The 18741-nt window shown below is 38.7% G+C and overlaps 1 protein-coding gene across 1 annotated transcript in view; it reads left to right on the forward strand.

Annotated features, from left to right (window-relative positions):
- NEK1 (NIMA related kinase 1) overlaps nt 1-18741 on the forward strand; it is a 214466-nt gene that overhangs the window by 111089 nt on the left and 84636 nt on the right. The window contains exons 23-25 of the mRNA XM_059374160.1: nt 14340-14471; nt 16835-16900; nt 16974-17202. Coding sequence (XP_059230143.1) covers nt 14340-14471; nt 16835-16900; nt 16974-17202 — 427 coding nt within the window. The remainder of the gene's footprint in view (nt 1-14339; nt 14472-16834; nt 16901-16973; nt 17203-18741) is intronic.

The raw sequence follows: 18741 nt of genomic DNA on the forward strand, positions 1-18741 counted from the left end.
GGTAGAGCTGGAGCTGGGAGTGTAACCAGCTCTTGCACTGTTTTTTGGGCTGCTTGCTTTGCACCTTGATCTTCTAACTGGTTTCCTTTTGAAATCAGATCAGTCCCCTTTTGGTGTCCTGCCACCTCACCTGGAGGAGAGCCAGTATTTCTCCTCTGTTTTTAATTCCTTTTCCCTCTGCTGCTAATAGGCCCCTTTCTTTATAAATAGCCCCATGTATATGGAGAATAGCAATGGCGTACCTGTTGTCCATATAGATGTTGGCGGTTTTACCTTTGGCCATCTGCAGTGCCTTGGTGAGTGCAATCAGCTCCACTTTTTGCACCGATGTTCTGTGTGGCAGGGCTGCTGTTCAGTTCCTACTCAGGGGAAACCACCGCAGCCCCCGCATACCTCTTTCCATTGACCATGTAGCTACTCCCGTCTGTGAATAGAATCATCTCCGCATACGGAAGGAGAATGTCTCTGAGGTCTGACCTTACTCCTGTGACTTGGGTTAGGACTTCCCTACAGTCGTGTGGGTGGTCAGCCAGCGTGGCAGCAGCGTGGCTGGATTTAGCACTGCCGGGGGCTAGAAGGTCACTCTTGGTTCGTTGAGGAGGGCCTGATACCCCGTCACTTGGGCGTTCATAATCCATCAGTCTGGTGGAGTCTGGAGAAGGCCCTCGATAGCGTGGGTGGTGGTCAAGATGAGATTTTGACCCAAAGTCAATTTACTTGCATCCTTGACCAGGAGGGCCTTGGCAGCAAGGGGGGAGCCCAGCCGCTACTGGGTCTTGCTAAGATAGGCTACTGGCCTTTGCCAAGGCCTCAGAGTCTAAGTCAAAACTCCTTTGGCCACTTTGCTTTTTCATCCACATACAAGTGGAAGGGCTTGGTAACATCTGGGATGGCCAATGCTGGGGCACTCAGTAAGGCTGTTTGTAATTCCCAAAATGTTCCTTCTGCTTCAGCTGTCCAGTCTATCATAGTGAGCCTCCCTTTTGCCAGTTCGTAGAGAGGTCGGGCAATCTCCGCAAACAGTGGTATCCACAGCCTACAGTAGCCCACCATCCCAAGAAACTCCCTCACTTGTTGGGATGTGGTGGGGTGGGGGTATTGGGTGATCACCTGTTTCCTGGACTCAGGCAGTGAACGCACTTCCTCGTGGAGATCAAAGCCTAGATAAGTGGCATGGCTCTGACAGACCTGTGCTTTCTCTGCTGACACCCGATACCCTTTTTCCTGCAGGGTCTGTAAGAGAGCTCTTGTCCCCCACAAACATGACTCATAGTCCCCAGTGGCTGTTAGGAAGTCATCAACATACTATCACAGTGACTCCCAGATTGGAGGTTCTGTACTCACGGAAATCCTCATGTAGGGCCTCATCGAAGATAATAGGTGAATTCTTGAGTCCTTGGGGAAGTCTTGTCCTGGTGAGCTGGCCTTGGAATCCTTCCTGTGGGCTGGATTACTCAAAAGCAAAAAAGGGCTGAGATTCCCTTCCTAAAGATATACAGAAAAGTGCATCCTTGAGATCTAAGATGGTATACACAGTTCTTTGGGGACCCAGGAGGGAGAGTAGGGTACAGGGGTTAGGAACCGTTGGGTGGATATCTTCAACCCGTTTATTAACTTCCCGCAAGTCCTGAACGGGTCGGTACTCCTCAGTCTTATCCTTTTTGATGGGCAGCAAAGGTGTGTTCCATGGAGATATGCAAGGAACTAGGATCCCATCTCCTCAGAGGTGGTTAATGTGCTTTCTGATCCCTTCCTTTGCTTCTCACGGGAGGGAGGACTGCCAGACGTGAACAGCCATAGCCATCGCTTTTAATTGTACCACCACTGGAGGCTGTCCCTTGGCCAAGCCAGGGGGTATCCCTTCTGCCCAGACTTTGGGAAACTCGACCTGTAGGGTTTGGAGAAGGCTCCCCCCAGCTTTGTCTCCTCTGGTTTTGAGAATGGCTCATAAAGAAGGTATTCATTTATTGCTGCCACAAACATCTGCACAATTGTCCATTTATGTCTTTTTATGCCATTTGCCCCTTGTACCCAGACTTCCTCTCCAGATAGTTTTCCCGTAGGTTTCAGTTGATTTCCCCTCTACTTCAATTTTTACCTGAGGTTCAGGGAGGGGCTCCGAACCATGGCCCCTTCAGTCTCTGGAGGCCAGTATAGCTGTCTTCCTTTTGGGGCACTCCCTGGCCCAATGTCCTTTTTCCTTACAGTAAGCACACTGATTTAATCTAAATCTTCCTGCCTGTCTTCTCTGTGCTTAGGCTTTTCCTTCCATTTACCATCCCTTCCCTGCCTCATGTAATGCCAAAAACTTCCTCCTGTGCATCCCTGTTGTTAAATACCTTTTCTGCTATTCTCTCTAACTCAGTCAGATTCTTCCCTTCAAATCCTTCAATTTTCTGAAGTTTTCTCCCTATATCTGGGGCTGACTGACTGGCAAAGATTCACTGCCCTCTGATTTTCAGGTGCCTCAGGGTCGATCTGGCTATACATTTTATAGGCTTTAATAAGCCTTTCTAGGAAAGTTCCTGGAGACTCATTTTTACCTTGAGTCACCATACTAATTTTAGATAAATTTATGGGTCTCCTTTCAGCTGCACAGAGGCCTCCTCCTAGGGTCTGGCAGTAGAAGCGTAAGCTCTCCTTACCTTCATTGGAGTTTGGCTCCCAGTCTGGGGGTTCCCTTGGGCAGTAGTCCTCCATCCGCTGGGGATTGAGGTCCCTGCCAAGTCTCTCACTTATCACCTTATGGGTTTGTCAAATGATGCGATCCCTCTCTTCCGCGTTAAAGAGAGCCATAAGGAGCTGTTGAATATCCACCTAGGTGGGCTGGTGGGTAAGAAAGTCTCCAAGAGCCTAATTAAATCCTGAGGGTGGACAGAAAAGGATTTGTGTTGGGCCTTCCAGTTACAGATGTCAGAAGAGGAGAAAGGGATATAGGTTAGATGGGGGCACCCTCTCCTGTCTGGTAGAACAACCTCATGGAGAGGCAGCATTGGCGAGGTAAAGGGAGGCAGAGGGGGATAGAGGAAAGGGGAAGGTCTTTCTGCTTGGTGGTCCCATAGGTGGACCCCGACCGCGTATGAGGTGGAACTGTTAAGGGCATCTTGGGATCGAGAGTCAGGTTTAGGGGACAGATAAGGGGGGCGGAATTCCACAACCTCCACATCCGACGGAGGTAGGATGGTCTTCTTCCCTGGTTCCCCCTCATCTTTCCGTTCTGGTTTTGCTAGTCTTACCTGCCTTAGAGGGAAAGAGATGGTTTCGTTAGCAGGGGGAAGGTGAGACTTGAGCCATGACGGTGGCTCTTCTATCATACATCGCCAGGCCATGATGTATTTGGTCTCAATGGAGAACGAAGACCTCACTATGGGTAGAGTAGATCTGAGCCAAAGCAAATGTTCCCTCCAGCGGCCACCCTGGGGAGAAAGTGGGCAGAGTGTTTTTAGTTTTCCCGGGTAAACCTTGTCACCTGACTGGGTGGCTTTACCTTGAAAATCCTTGAAATGCCGGAGAACAAGACTTAGGGGTGTCACAGGTCCTTTACTCCCCACTTGCCTCATTTCTCCAAACACAATAAACAACACAACAGACAACAAAAAGACAAGACAAAGACAACTGCAGGCCCAGTGATCCTTGTCTAGAGTCTGCTGCTGGTGGGGACTTTCTCAGTTCCCTGCAAACACAACAAACAGCACGACAGACAACAGAAGGACAAAACAAAGACAACCGCAGGCCCAGCGGTCCTTACCCAGAACCTGCCACCGGTGGGGACTTTCATGATCTTTTGATTGCTTGGGGGACTCGAACCCCCTGTCCGCCCAGGGGGACTAGAACCCCCCGACTGCCTAGGGGGACTCGAACCCCTTGTTAATTACCAGTGGAGATGGGGCATCCCTGCATCCACTCCAGCCCTGGGGAGCATGGCTGCGTCCAGCTTATCCCTGGTGGGCTATACCCTGGAGCTCTACAACCAGACAGACAGGATCCTGAGATCTTACCTCCGGAGACTTTTCCCAGAAATTCTAATGCTGGCTTAGTGCTCGTCGTTTGATCCCGGACGAGCCCCCAGTGTTAGGGTCCGTAATCGAAGGAGCGAGACTGATACAAAGCAAAAGTCAAGCAAAGCTTTATTTCGCGCCAAACATCAAGAATCAAACTGACCAGTCGGGGGCATCTCTTACAAAGAGGCAACCCCTCTCAGCCTCACAGACTAACTATTATAGAAGTAGTTGAGCCTGGCTATACATAGGTGGCCAATGAGATTGCAATACACAGAGAAAACTGCAGTCATGCTAGGTTACACATGAGTGGCCAGTTGAATTTCAATTTATCCTAGTAGATATATGCACCCCCACTGATTGGATGTCTTCCCCTGGCCTGATCCGCCTTTGTATCTAGGCTTTGCTAGTAAGTTCCTCTGGGAGGGGCAGGGTCAATCTTAGTTCACTGCGTAAACACAAAATGACTCCCTCTGGCTAAGTAGGCCCTTTCAGCCACATAATCTCATCCATTTAAGCAGACACATCATGAGATCAATTTGAATTATGCTCCCCGTTCCAAGTGTCACTGGACATTAACAGTGTTTTCAGAGAGGTCTGCAAGATAAGTTTTTTTGACATGAAAATTTTCAAGAACATCAGAGAATCAGGATTCCACTAAGGCTGAGGAACCCTATTTCACTGCTGCTCCTCTGATGCATTTAGTTAACTTTCCCTAAGCAGCAGCAGCAGAAGTTTCACAGGTGGTTGTGGTAATGGTAGAGTAGGCAGAGGGAGAGGAACAGGGGAGCACCTCTGGAAGTGTGTTAGGTTTTATATGTCAACAAGTACATTTTATAAATTATGTCCAACATTGATTCCGCTCTGAGCAGGTACTATACATTCTCATATAATACTTTTATTACTAGGCAGCTGTATATTAGCACAGTTCTGTTTCCTCAGATAGTCAATTGGAGCTTGGCTTCTCCTTCCAGAGGATGCACTAGGTAGACCTCACCCATCCAACCAATGCATTTTCAAGAGCATCCATATAGTTAAAATATAGTCCAGGAACCCCCCCCCCCCCCCCGCCAAAGTCTTTGCTTTCTAAGCCTTTTAAACCAGTTTAAAGTTTTTTCTCTGTATGCGTTTTCTCTGTTAATAGTGTATCTGTCTTGGATAGTTCTAAAGTGTGCACAAATGAAAGCTTTTATGATTTTATTATTGATAGAGAATACTAGTTCCTAGTATGGGACAACTTTATATTTCCTCAAGTTCTTTTAGAAGTATTTGTATGGTGGCAGCTTTAGATCATGGCAGTGTGCCTGACTTGTCAGGTCCAACAGGCAAGCAACCCATTTTCATTTGGGGGGATTATTGTGTGCTTTTTGGGTAAGACTGTCAAACAAGGTATTCTGGCTTCTCCTAGCTAAAAGATAGGCATGTCATCTAAAGTAGACCAAATGAATCATTTCCCAGGGCTTAAAGCTGGAGCATAGAACATGATGAAACAAAGAATAAGTTTCGCTACTTAGGTTCATCCATGCAGCTACTCTTCTATTTGGAGGGCTTCCCTTTGCTTTTATAATCTTACAGTTCTTTTCTCTCTTCTTCTTTACCCTTCCTCCCCTCCTTTCCTCCAGAATTAGTTTCTATTTTTTTTTTCAACCAAAGGACCCTGATTTACCTTGTAAAATGCTTAGCCTGGCATCTGGTGAATAGTAACACAAATTCATTGGGAATTCTATGGCTCATGACATTTCAGAGTTATATATAGAGGAGTGCTCAAACATTGGTTTACTGAATTCATTCTTGTGTCATGAGAAAAAAAATGAGTCTAAGAATCAGAATACTTGCTCTTTAGTCTCAGCTCTGCCAGTTAATTTGCCTGTTTGGAAAACTGACTTAATGTTTGTGGGCCTTTATTTCCTTATCTCCTAAATGAAAGGCTTGGTCTCTAATATTATTCTGTATAAGTTATTTAGAAAAATAGTCTTCATAATTTAAGTACTTAAAACTTTATCCATTCATCTATTGAAGGACATCTCGGCTCCTTCTACAGTTTCACTATTGTGGACATTGCTGCTATGAACACTGGGGTGCAATGCTCCTTCTTTTCAGTACATCTGCATCTTTTGGGGTAAATACCTAGTAGTGCAATTGCTGAGTCATAGGGTAGCTCTATTTTTAACATCTTGAGAAACCTCCATACTGTTTTCCAAAGTGGCTGCACCAGCTTGCATTCCCACCAACAGCGTAAGAGGGGTCTCCTTTCTCCACATCCTCACTAATATTTGTTGTTTCCTGTATTGTTAATTTTAGCCATTCTGATTGGTAAAAGGTGGTATCTCAATGTGGTTTTGATTTGTATTTCCCTGATGGCTGGTAATGTTGAAAATTTTTTCATGTGTCTATTAGCCGTTTGTATGTCTTCTTTGAAGAAGTGTCTCTTCATGTCTTCTGCCAATTTGTTGACTGGATTATTTGTTTCTTGGGGGTTGAGTTTGATAAGTTCTTTATAGATCTTGGATACTATCCCTTTAAGGACCACATATCTTTCAATGGATTATCAAAAATATCATTGATCTAACAATTGTAGAAATCATTGCCTTAATTATTCTGATTTTTTGGCATGTAAGACCCATTTTATGGAATTTTCTCTTTGACATATTTCAGTATAAAAATTATAGTACAACATAGGATTTTAAAATGAAAAATTTTCAGGTGTTCATGTGTTGTGATAGTTTTTTTCCCCCAAATAATATAGTATTGCTTTTCTCAGTTGGCATATATGCTCATATTCTGAGTGAAACGTAAGGAAGAAAGCTTTTTTTTTTTTTTTAAAAGATTTTATTTATTTATTTGACAGACACACAAGTAGGCTGAGAGGCAGGCGGAGAGAGAGAGAGGAGGAAGCAGGCTGCCTGCTGAGCAGAGAGCCCAATGCGGGGCTCCATCCCAGGACCCTGATATCATGACGTGAGCCAAAGACAGAGGCTTAACCCACTGAGCCACCCAGGCACCCCAGGAAGAAAGCTTTTTAAGAGTAGCAATGCATTTAGGGGCTCCTGGGTGGCTCAGTCATTTAAGTGTCTGCCTTCAGCTTGGGTTCATGATCTCAGGGTTCTGGGATCCAGCCCCATCAGGTCCCTGCTTAGTGGGAAGCCTGCTTCTCCCTCTCGTACTCCCCCTGCTTGTGATCCCTCTCTCATTCTCTCTTTCTGTCAAATAAATAAATAGTTTTTAAAAAAGAGTAGCAATGCATTTAATAATTAAAATGAAATTAAAAACAATCAGGGAAAATATATATTGATTTGGTGAGATATTGTTTTTGAGTATGAAGAATTCCTTTTTCACTGCATTTATCTCTTTTCTTGTCTGTTTCATTTTTGTTTCTGTCTTTGTCCTATTCTTTGGATCTGCCATAAAGTTCTATAAGGCTTCCTTCCAGGGTAGAGAAATACTCTGCTGGCCACCTTGTTCTTATTCATGGACATTCTTATAAATACATTATAGCATTACCAGTTCATCAGAAAAAATACTTCTGTATTTTTAGTTCTTCAATGATGAGGTTTTAAGAGGTTAAATGTGAATTTAATAAAATTTAACTGTGTAGTTTATTTAAGTTATATAAAATTATGTGTGAAATTGCTCTATATTCAAAATATAGAATCAGGCCAATTTAAAATTTTCCCAACATAAAATCTTTAAGTCATTCAGAATTTAGAGGTGAAGTAGTATTTATATTTATGCTTCAAGAATAGGTAAACCGATAGTTTCATGTGTTTATAAACCTGGACTCACTGTTTGGTGAAATTTTGCCTTTTGTCATTTGGTGGCACTGCTGATTAATTTTTCAGGAAATTGAAACAGATACAATTGACAGATAAAATATAAGCAATTTTACAGTGATAATTAAAAACTTTTTGTGGTGATGTAAGTAGAAAAGTCTTGAATTTAGGAACTTAGTGAGAAAATGGCTGAGGAAAATAGCCCCTAAAGCAGTTTATTTTTTTTAACTTGCCTAATGAAACTTTCAAGTCATTGTTTTATTTTTGTTGCATTTTTTTTCCTACTTTGGATTTTGAAAAACTGTGCTTAACTAGATGTAACTAGGTAATAAATTTTAACCAAAAAAAATTTTTTTTGAGGCTTTAATGTCTTTATCGTCTGTGAAACTTGGTTTTGTTTTCTTAGTTTCATTTTTGTGTTTTCTGTCGCTGGATGAACTTCCTGAATTAAGAACTCAGTCTAGTGTTTTCTCTTTTGACAAATTAAAAATAAGTTATTCTGTCTCAAGATCTGGTTAACATTGAATAGCCTTAACATTCAGATTATGAATAATATATCCATTATGTTTATATAGAAGGCCCAGCTCCTGTTGTACTAATCAGGTAGTGGTGTGTGTTACCTGGGCTTATAATGATGTTTCAACATCTCAGTAGTTATTCTGAATTACCTTTATATTTTTGTTAACTGACATAGTTTTGTTATTAAGTAATTGGAATACTTTGTAGGGCAGTCTGTTCTTTGGTTTAGATTTTATTATGTCTGACTTTTTCTGTGTGTTTATTATTTCGGGTGTTAGGATCTGTTTAGTTTAGTTGACCCACAGGAGAGACTAGTATATGTTTGTTACAAGCATTAATTGAAAGCTGCTGAAGGTCATTATTATCAAGGTAACATTAACTCTGTCTTACACATTGAATTAGATTGCCTGATTCAGATTGTCTGATTGTCAGTTTGTCTTAGATAATAGACTATATGCCAGTTATTAGCCATTTGAACAAAGCCAGTTTTTTTTTTTATTTTGTCAGGGTCTAAAATCAGACTTTTAGTACTTAAGCCAAATAACCTTATTTAATAGAAACTAAATAAATCTTTACTGAAGTGTAATTACTACTGTTTATTAGGAACACAACTGTCACTTTACATAAATTATCACATTTAATCCCTACAGTAAGGAGATAATGAGTGTAACATTCCCAATTTAAAGAGAAAAAGTTTGAAGTTCAAGGAGGATAAGAAACCATGAAAAATCACAGGACTAGTAAATGAGAGTTTGGTGATTTAAGTGTAGAACTGTCCCACTAGAACTATATTTTATGACCTCCTTAAACAATGAATGTCTGTTCAAACTGGCTGCCCTGCAAAGGCCACTCTTATCATCTCTCTCATTGGCTTTATGCAGTTCTTTCCCTCTCTCTCTCTCTCTCTCCCTCTCTCTTTTTTTATTTTTCTTCCAGATTATTTAACACACATCTATCTACTTTTATTTCTCTGTAACATACTGATCCATTTATGTTTCCCTTTCTCTTATAATTTATAGTCCTTAGAAAGAAAGCATTATATGATCCATTTTGTTTTTGTCTTTTGTTTGTTAGAAAATTATTGCAGTTAGTTCTGGTCTGCAGTATATTAGTTTTTTCCCCCTAATTTTACTGAGATATAGTTGTCAAACAATATTGTGTAAGTATAAGGTACATAACATGATGATTTGATATATGTATATATTCTGAAACGGTTACCACAGTAAGTCTAGTTAATACATCTGTCATGTCACATAGTTGCCATGTATCATTTCAATTTGGATGTCCATTATATGGCACTGTACTCGGCACTTAAAACATCTTTGAATATGTTGGTTAATTTTTATCAAATATTGAATATTTTTCTCTCAAAAAATCACATCAGATTTCTGATTTCTGCTATTTTGATAAATAAATCTGATGTGAATTTTGAAATAGCAGAAATCAGGGTGCCTGGGTGGCTCAGTCAGTTAAGTGACTAACTCTTAATTTCAGCTCAGGTCATGATCTCAGGGTTATAAGATGGAGCCCTGTGTCAGTTTCCACACTGGGCGTGGTCTTCTTAAGATTATCTCTCTATTAAGATTATCTCTCTGTCCCTACCTTTATGCTTGAACACATGCAAACTCACTCTTTCTCTCTCTCTCAAAAAAAAAAAAAAAAATAGAAATCATTTCTTTAAGTGAATTTAAACATTCACTTGACTATACTGTGGATAAATAGGATATGTGGTTAGAGAAGTATTTATTGGCTTAAATAAAATGATGAGTTTGTACATCCAAATTAATCTGTTCCCTTCAAAATAATCATCTAATCTAGAGAAATAACATACTTTTCTAAGAATGCTGCTATTTTTTCAGAACCAAGTGGAACTTGCCTTTATTTTCTTAGAATTTATGGTACCTTTTTTGAATATCCTGTATGAAATAAGACCATCTTAAAGTTTCAGAATACTCTTATCTCTTTTAAGGAGATAATACTTGTGTTAGCTTTAGATTTCTTAAGTTATAAAACATCTTAAATAATAGTATATTTTTTCAGCAGTGCTAAACTATGGATTAGAGCAATGTTTCTGCAGTGTTTCTGTCTTTTTTAATATATAAAGGATTTTTTTAGAGTAGTTTTTGGTTCACATCACAATTGAGAGGAAGATAGAGACTTCTTATACATCCCCTGCCCCGACATATATATAGCCTCCCCCATTAATCAGCATCCTTCACCAGAGTTGTACATTGTTACAATTGATGAACCTATGTTTACATATCATCTTTCAAAATCTGTAGTTTATTTTAAAGCTCACTCTTGGCCCTGTACATTCTGTAGGCTTGGACAAATGTATGATGACATGTACCCATCATTATGATATCATATGGAGTATTTTCACTCTCCTAAAATTCTCTGGGCTTTGCCTGTTCATTCCTCCTACCACTCCTCTGCCAACCTCTGGCAACAACTGATCTTTTTACTGTTTTTTTCTTAAAAGATTTTATTTATTATTTGAAAGAGAGAGAAAGCGAGAACACGTGCATGAGCCTGGGTAGGGGCAGAGGGAGTGAGAAACAGACCTCTCACTGAGCATGGAGCCCAACATTGGGGCTTAATCCCAGGATTCTGAGATCATGACATGAGCCGAAGTTAGACAGTTAACCAACTGAGCCACTCATGTGCCCCCACTGATCTTTTTATTGTGTCCACATTTTTGCCTATTCTGGAATGTCATATGGTTGGAATCATACAGTTGTTAGGGTCCGTAATCAAAGGAGCAAGACTGATAAAAAGCGAAGGTCAAGCAAAGCTTTATTTCGTGCCAAGCATCCAGAATCCAGTCAGGGCCATCTCTTGCAGAGGCGACCCCTGCCAGCCTCACAGAGGTAATTTTATAGAGGTAGTTTAGCCGGGCTATACACAGGTGGCCAATGAGATTGCAATACACAGAGAAAACTGCACAGTCATGCTAGGTCTGCCACACACAGAAAAAAACTGCTAGGTAACACACAGGTGGCCAATTGAATTTCAATTTACCCTAGTAGATATATGTGCGCCCCACTGATTGGATGTCTTCACCTAGCCTGACCTGCCCTTGTATCTAGGCTTTGCAAGTAAGTTCCTCTGGGAGGGGCAGGGTCAATCTGCATAGGGTCAATCTAAGTTTACCGCATAAACACAAAATGACTCCCTCTGGCCAACCAGGCCCTTATGCAGTAGATAGCCTTTTCAGATTGACTTCTTTTGTTTAGTAATATGCATTTAAGATTCCTCTATGACATTGCATGACTTGATAGCTCCTTTCTTTTTAGCACTGAATAATATTCCATGTATGTACCAGTTTTTAAAAAATCTATTTAGTTACTGAAGGACATCTTGGTTGCTTCTAAATTTTGGTAATTGTGAATAAAATTGCTATAAATATCTGTGTACAGGCTTTTGTGTGAACATAAGTTTTCAGCTTCTTTGGGTAGATACCAAGGAGTGTGATTGCTGGGTTACATGGTTTACATTTGTGTAACTTTGTAAGAAACTGCCAAATTGTTTTCCAAACCACTATACCATTTGACTTACCATCAGATATGAATGAGAATTCTGGTTGCTCCACATCCTCAGCAGCATTTGGTGCATCAGTGGTTTGGATTTTAGTCATTGTAGTAGATGTGGTAGTATCACATTATTTTTATTTGCAGTTCTCAAATGACATATGATGTGGAGCATTTTTTCATATGCCTATTTGCTGTTCGCATATGTCTTTGGTAAGGTGTCTGTTCAGTTCTTTAGTACGTTTTGTTAATTGGGTGGTTTGTTTTTTTTATGGTTGAGTTTTAAGAGCTCTTTGTATGTATTGGTTAACGGTACTTTAAGTCTTTATGTGTTTTGCAAACATTTTCTCCCAGACTGTCTTTTTTTTTTTTTTTTTTTAAGATTTTATTTACTTATTTGACAGAGAAAGAGATCACAAGTAGGCAGAGAGGCAGGAAGAGAGAGAGGGGGAGGCAGGCTCCCTCCTGAACAGAGAGCCTGATGCAGGGCTCAATCCCAGGACCCTGGGATCATGACCTGAGCTGAAAGCAGAGGCTCTAACCCACTGAGCCACCCAGGCACCCCCCAGACTGTGTCTTGTCTTATTCTCTCACCAGTGTCTTTCACAGAGGAAAAGTTTTGAATTTTGGTGAAGTCCAGCTTATTAATTCTGTCTTTCATGATTGTACCTTTTTTTTAAAATATTTTATTTATTTATTTGACAGACAGAGATCACAAGTAGGCAGAGAGAGAGAGGAGGAAGCAGGCTCCCTGCAGAGCAGAGAGCCCGATGAGGGGCTCGATCCCAGGACCCTGGGATCATGACCTGAGCTAAAGGCAGAGGCTTTAACCCACTGAGCCACCCACGTGCCCCTCATGATTGTACCTTTGATGTTGTATCTAAAAAGTCTTGCCAAATCCAAAATCATCTGGGTTTTCTCCTTTGTTACCTTCTGGGACTTTTATAGTTTTGCATTTTATGTTTAGGTCTATAATGAATTTTGAGTTAATTTTTGTGAAAGGTGTAAAGTCTCTGTTTAGATCTCCCACCCCTTTTTTTGGCCTGGGATGTCTAGGTGTTTGATCACCATTTGTTGTAAAGACTATTCTTTCTCGATTGAGTTGACTTTGCTCCTTTGATAAAGATCATTTGACTGTATTTGTGTGAGTCTGTTTCTGAGCTATATTCTGTTCTGTTGGTTTATTTGTCTGTTATTCACCAGTGCCACACTGCCTTGATTACTGTAGCTTTATAGTAAGACTTGAAGAAGTTGCATAGAAATCCTTGAACTTTGTTCTTCACTATTGTGTTCGTTACCACCATCTTCTTTTGAACAACATGGATATTAGTATAAAATGAGAGTCCTGGGGCACCTGGGTGGCTCAGTGGGTTAAAGCCTCTGCCTTCAGCTCAGGTCATGATCTCAGGGTTCTGGGATCGAGCCCCACATCAGGCTCTCTGCTCCGCAGGGAGCCTGCTTCCTCCTCTTTCTCTCTGCTGGCCTCTCTGCCTACTTGTGATCTCTGTCTGTCAAATAAATGAATAAAATCTTTAAAAAAAAAATGAGAGTCCTGAAGACTAGATATTATAATTGTCTTGCTAACTTATAAATACAAGATGTTCAGTAAATGTTGCATTTGAAATGTGTAGAAATTTTTGTTTACTGGTTTGAAGGAGAGAATGAAGTAGTGAGCAGACTTGCTGCCATGTTACTGTGAGCATATCTGTGAATGCCATTTCCTTATATTATTGATGGTTCAGTATCTTAGTTCATTCATATTGTTTAGAGTCTAAATGGTAAGATAAAAATGAATTATATCTTAAATGTTTATAATAAGTGCTGTTTTTGGTGAAGTTAAAATCTTGTTACTTGCACCTTTCATTTCTTCCATTCTTCCAATATGTTGACATTCCTATAATGAGGATTCTTATGTCGGGTGATCTTCAAACTTCAAGAAGATTGTACTGAACTTTTAGAATTTGCACAAGAATTTCTCTTTGAAGTGTGAGATTAATAAGTAAAATACTTTTCCCATCAAGTGTTGTAGTGAATTAAAATTTAATGTCTTTTACAAGTCAGGATTTTTTTAAAGGTTATTTTTATTAAACACTGTTAATGCAATGGAAAGGAGTTATGTAGTACTACATGAGATTTATTATTTTACATCTGAGGCCAGAGATGTTTCTTTCTCTTCTGATCTTTCCTCAGACTTAGCACATTGTTTTTTACAATAAAAATTGAGAAATGAGGGGCGCCTGGGTGGCTCAGTGGTTTAAAGCCTCTGTCTTCAGCTCAGATCATGATCCCAGGCGGGGAGCCTGCTTCCCTTCCTCTCCCTCTCTCTGCCTGCTTCTCTGCCTACTTGTGATCTCTCTCTGTCAAATAAATAAATAAAATCTTTTTTAAAAAAATTGAGAAATGAAAAAAGCTGTACTTTTAGAGAGAGTGGATAAACAGTGATCTTATATTTTTACTTTTTTACATTTTTATCTCTTTATACAACTATACATTTGCAATTGTATTTAAATTCTTTATTATAGTTGGTGGCTAAAGGAGTAAAGAATTCTGATATGTCTCCACCTTTGGGACAACATGAAACAGGTGGTTCTCCATCAAAGCAACAGATGAGATCTGTTATTTCTGTGACTTCAGCTTTGAAAGAAGTGGGTTTGGTAAGTTTCTTAAATTTAGAACTCCTCAAAGTGAAAGTTTATTAGAAGGATTAAATTTAATGAAGTTACATTAATTCATAATGTATTGAATTTTTCTAGGGAAAATAAAATAGCTTAAGATTTTTTTGTATGGTTTACTGTGAGTGTTGGAGCCTCACTGCTCATAGGTTTATATATAGGACCATCTAGTACATAAAAATAGATTTATCTGATTGTCTCTCATTTTTACTTTAAAAGAATATTTAACAAATAGAATATATATAGAAATGTACAGAATATAATGCAACAAACATTTTTATACCCCAGCTCTCACAATTAACAAAGATTCCTTTTTTTTTTAAACAAATGTTCATTTTTTATTTAAATAATGTCTCTTTGGTACTTTAATTAATTAACTTTAGGAATAAAGTCCAAGACATGTTTATATTTATTTTTTAATTTTTGGCACAACAGATATTGGAAGATTTAATATAATTACACTTAATCCATAAATTTTTTCTTTTACCTTCTACAAATGACTATCATGCTATATGAATACGGAAACAAAGAATTTGGGGCAAGTAAAAAGTTTAAACTTAGAAGTATGTGTCAGGTGTTCATTTAAAACGTGAATACTTGGGGCGCCTGGGTGGCTCAATGGGTTAAGCCTCTGCCTTCAGCTCAGGTCATGACCTCAGGGTCCTGGGATCGAGCCCCACATTGGGCTCTCACTTGGCAGGGAGCCTGCTACCCCCCCTGCCACCCCCCCTACCCTCCGCCTGCCTCTCTACCTACTTGTGATCTTTCTCTCTGTCAAATAAATAAATAAAAATCTTTAAAAAAAAAAAAAAAGAAAGAAAAGAAAACTCTGTGCTGAGATTAAAGGAAATGGGCTCTTCATAGGGAATTTCAGCCTAGAATTTAACACAACGGAGAGGAAAAGTCTACTGAATTATATAACACATTAACTTGATTTTCTCTTTTCTTTTTTATTGTCTTTGCCTTTTAATTGCTGAGTTTCATTAAGTTTTTGCAGACAACACTGATGTTACTGATACAACAATTTTTTTTTATGGCCTTTGTGTTTTTCTTGAAAATAAGATTGAGTAGGAAAATTCAAGTTTCTTGGTCACTCTCAAGAACTTCATATACAAACTATTGTTCTTCCAGTAGGTTTAGTCTCTTTTTCTTTCTGATAATGGTTTTGCGTGTGCTGCATTGTTCACTTCAACTTTAGATACCACTGTGTGTTTTCCTTCCTGGTACCCAGTCTCACATCTCAACTAGCTGTTCATCTCTCTGGTTGTAGCGACTGCTAATTCCTGACTACTTTATTGGGTAAAATGCTCTTTGTCTCATTTACATGTATTACTTTAAAACTGACTACTCTACTCTTTTGTATTTTCCTCAAATATTATAAAATTTGAAGTAATCTGTATAATGAAATGGTTTTTCTTTATGTGTTGTCTTGGTAAATACTGCTTATTTAAAACTTCGAAAAATGTTCTTTCTTTGCATCTTTCAGATACTTTTGCTTTCATAACTACTTCTTTTCATGTGTTTAAAAATTCTCATTGGTCTAGATCAGTATGATTATACTAATCAAAAGACAGACTTTATATAATTGTTGGTATAAAGGACTCAGAACTTATTTTTATTATTCTCTTTGCTTATGGAGAGAAGCCAATTCTCAATTATGTTTGGTAGTATGGCTTTATAGGAATATATATACATGAAACATAAAGGCAGCTTCAAAATAACACAGCTTAGCCTGACTTACTTTATCCACCAAAACTCCCTAGCTTTGATTAAAAGAGTATATGAGTAATCAGTTGCTTAGGCATCTGACTCTTGATTTCAGCTTAGGTCATGATCTCAGGATGGTGAGATTAAGCCCTGCATTGGGCTGTGCACTGTATGTGGAACCTGCTTAAGATTTTCTCTCCCCTTCTTCCCCTTCCCCTTCCTTGAGTCTCACACTTAAAAAAAAGTGAGAGCACAGTCTCTCACTTAAAAAAAAAAAAAAAAAAAGACGGGGCAGTTAATTTTCTTTTTATTTCTACCATTGAAATAAAATTACCAAATTACCAAAAAAAAAAGATGTCAAAAAGGAAGAAGATGTAGATAAATATGTATGTGATCAGTAGTCTAAAAATAAGATCAATAATTGAGAATTGGTCCTCCTTCTATTAAATCTATTACCTGATTATATGTAACTATTTCTCATTTCTGATAATGAAGGAAGCTATGTTAACAATTTACAGGGATAAAAAAAAATTGACAAGGAGCAACTAATGAAAAACAAAAAGTAATAAAAATATGTAAGTTTTTAAGGTAGACATTTAAAATAACATTCCTTACTCTGTAACTATCTATATTTATAGGACAGAAGTTTAACTGATACCCAGGAAACCTCAGAAGACATGCAGAAGACTAACAATGCTATTTCAGTAAGTACAGTTTTCAAATTTTCATTTTACTTAATTGTATAGATATTAAAATATAACACTTTAACTGTTTCAGAGTAAGCGAGAAATACTACGTAGATTAAATCAAAATCTTAAAGCTCAAGAAGATGAAAAAGAAAAACAATGTCACTCTGATATGTGTGAGATAGTTGTTAATGCGGATGCCAAAGAGCATGAAAAAGAAAAATCGGTTTCATCTGATCGCAAGAAATGGGAGGCAGGAGGTCAACTTGTCATTCCTTTGGATGAGTTAACACTGGACACATCCTTCTCTGCTACTGAAAGTATGTATAAAATGTTGATATTCTATGATGGTCTAGCACACATGTAAACTTGTAGACTGGATGCTTGGAAAGAAAGAACACTTAGAAGGATTGAGAGAGGCTGGCAAAATTTCTTTGTATAAGAAAAGTGGAGAAAACTATTCAGCCTTAAGAATAGCAAGGATTTTTTATTACACTAGTATGTGGTATGAGAGTGGGAACTAATGATAAATATTTAAATTATATTACTTTAACTCTTTCTACCAATTGTATTACTTTAATCTGTTTGAGAATGAAAGTAGCAAACTTTAACAGAATCTCAGGTCTCTTCGGTATGTAGCCAGGGGTATGGAAAAGATCTCACTTAATGATTTATTTATTCAGCAATAATTATTGAGCAACAGTTTTCATGCATTGTCCAAGCCACAGAGAGAGATACAATAATAAATGCAAGCATGTGCTTTTTGGAGCTTACATTCTGAAAGGGCAAGTCTGATTGTCAACCAACTAAATACAGTTTTAAGTAATTTTTAAAGGACTGTTTTCATAGAATTCTTTCTTGCATTTGAGAAAAGCTCAAAGACTCTAACCTGTGGTGTCTTTTCTTTTATTTACTTATTCAGCAGTTCTTTTTAGTCCCATTAAATGCCACACATTCCTCAGCAATGAAGATACAATAATGGTTAAGACATAATCCCTCCCCTTAAGGAGCTTAGGTTCTGGTTGAATGAGAGACAAGATAGAGGCTATTGTAATTGATAAGGAATATACTAGAAATTATCATAGCCTCTGTAAGAATATGTATTAGGACATGTATCAGTCTTAGGGAAGCCAAGGAAATGCTTTCTGTAAAAAGGGATTAGCCGAGGAATAAGTAGTTAACTAAACCAAAATCCAAGCCAAGTGTTTTAGGCATAGAATAACCAGGACCAAGGTGAGAGAGTGTGTAAAATTCAGGGAACTTGGTATAATTCAGAATGGATGGCTAAAATTCAGAAGTTAAGACAAAGAATGGCAAGTAAAAAGCCTTCAAGGAGGTAAGCAGGGCCAGATCATGAAGGGTACTATACACTGGCTCTCTGAAACAGTATGAATTTACTCTGAGTGCAGAGTGCAGTCTTTGAAACAAGGGTTAGAAAATGTTATCTGTGAATACCAGATAGTAATTTTAGGTTTCGCAGGCCATAAGAACTCTTGTTGGAATTTCTCTAATATAGTGTGAAAGTAACAATAGACAATATGCAAATGTATTAGCATGGCTGTGTTTCCAGTAAAATTTTATTTAGGGGTATTGAAATTTGAATTTCTTAAAGTTTTCTTTAATGTCTTCTATTTCTTTTTTCAGACTGTTTTTCATTGCTATAAAGAACATTCATGATTGTTTCCTGGAAAATTTTTATAATAACTTTAAAAATCTTTGTTAGATAATTCCATTATCTGTGTTATATTTGTGTTGATTATTAATCAGTAGCCATCTCCCATGAGATAATCCTCTGTCTTCTCTCATGGGAGTTGTGCTGCATGTTTTGTGTTCCCTATCATGTAGCACATATTTTATGC

This window comes from Mustela nigripes, chromosome 1 (assembly GCF_022355385.1).
Source record: "Mustela nigripes isolate SB6536 chromosome 1, MUSNIG.SB6536, whole genome shotgun sequence".
Classification (NCBI taxonomy): domain Eukaryota; kingdom Metazoa; phylum Chordata; class Mammalia; order Carnivora; family Mustelidae; genus Mustela; species Mustela nigripes.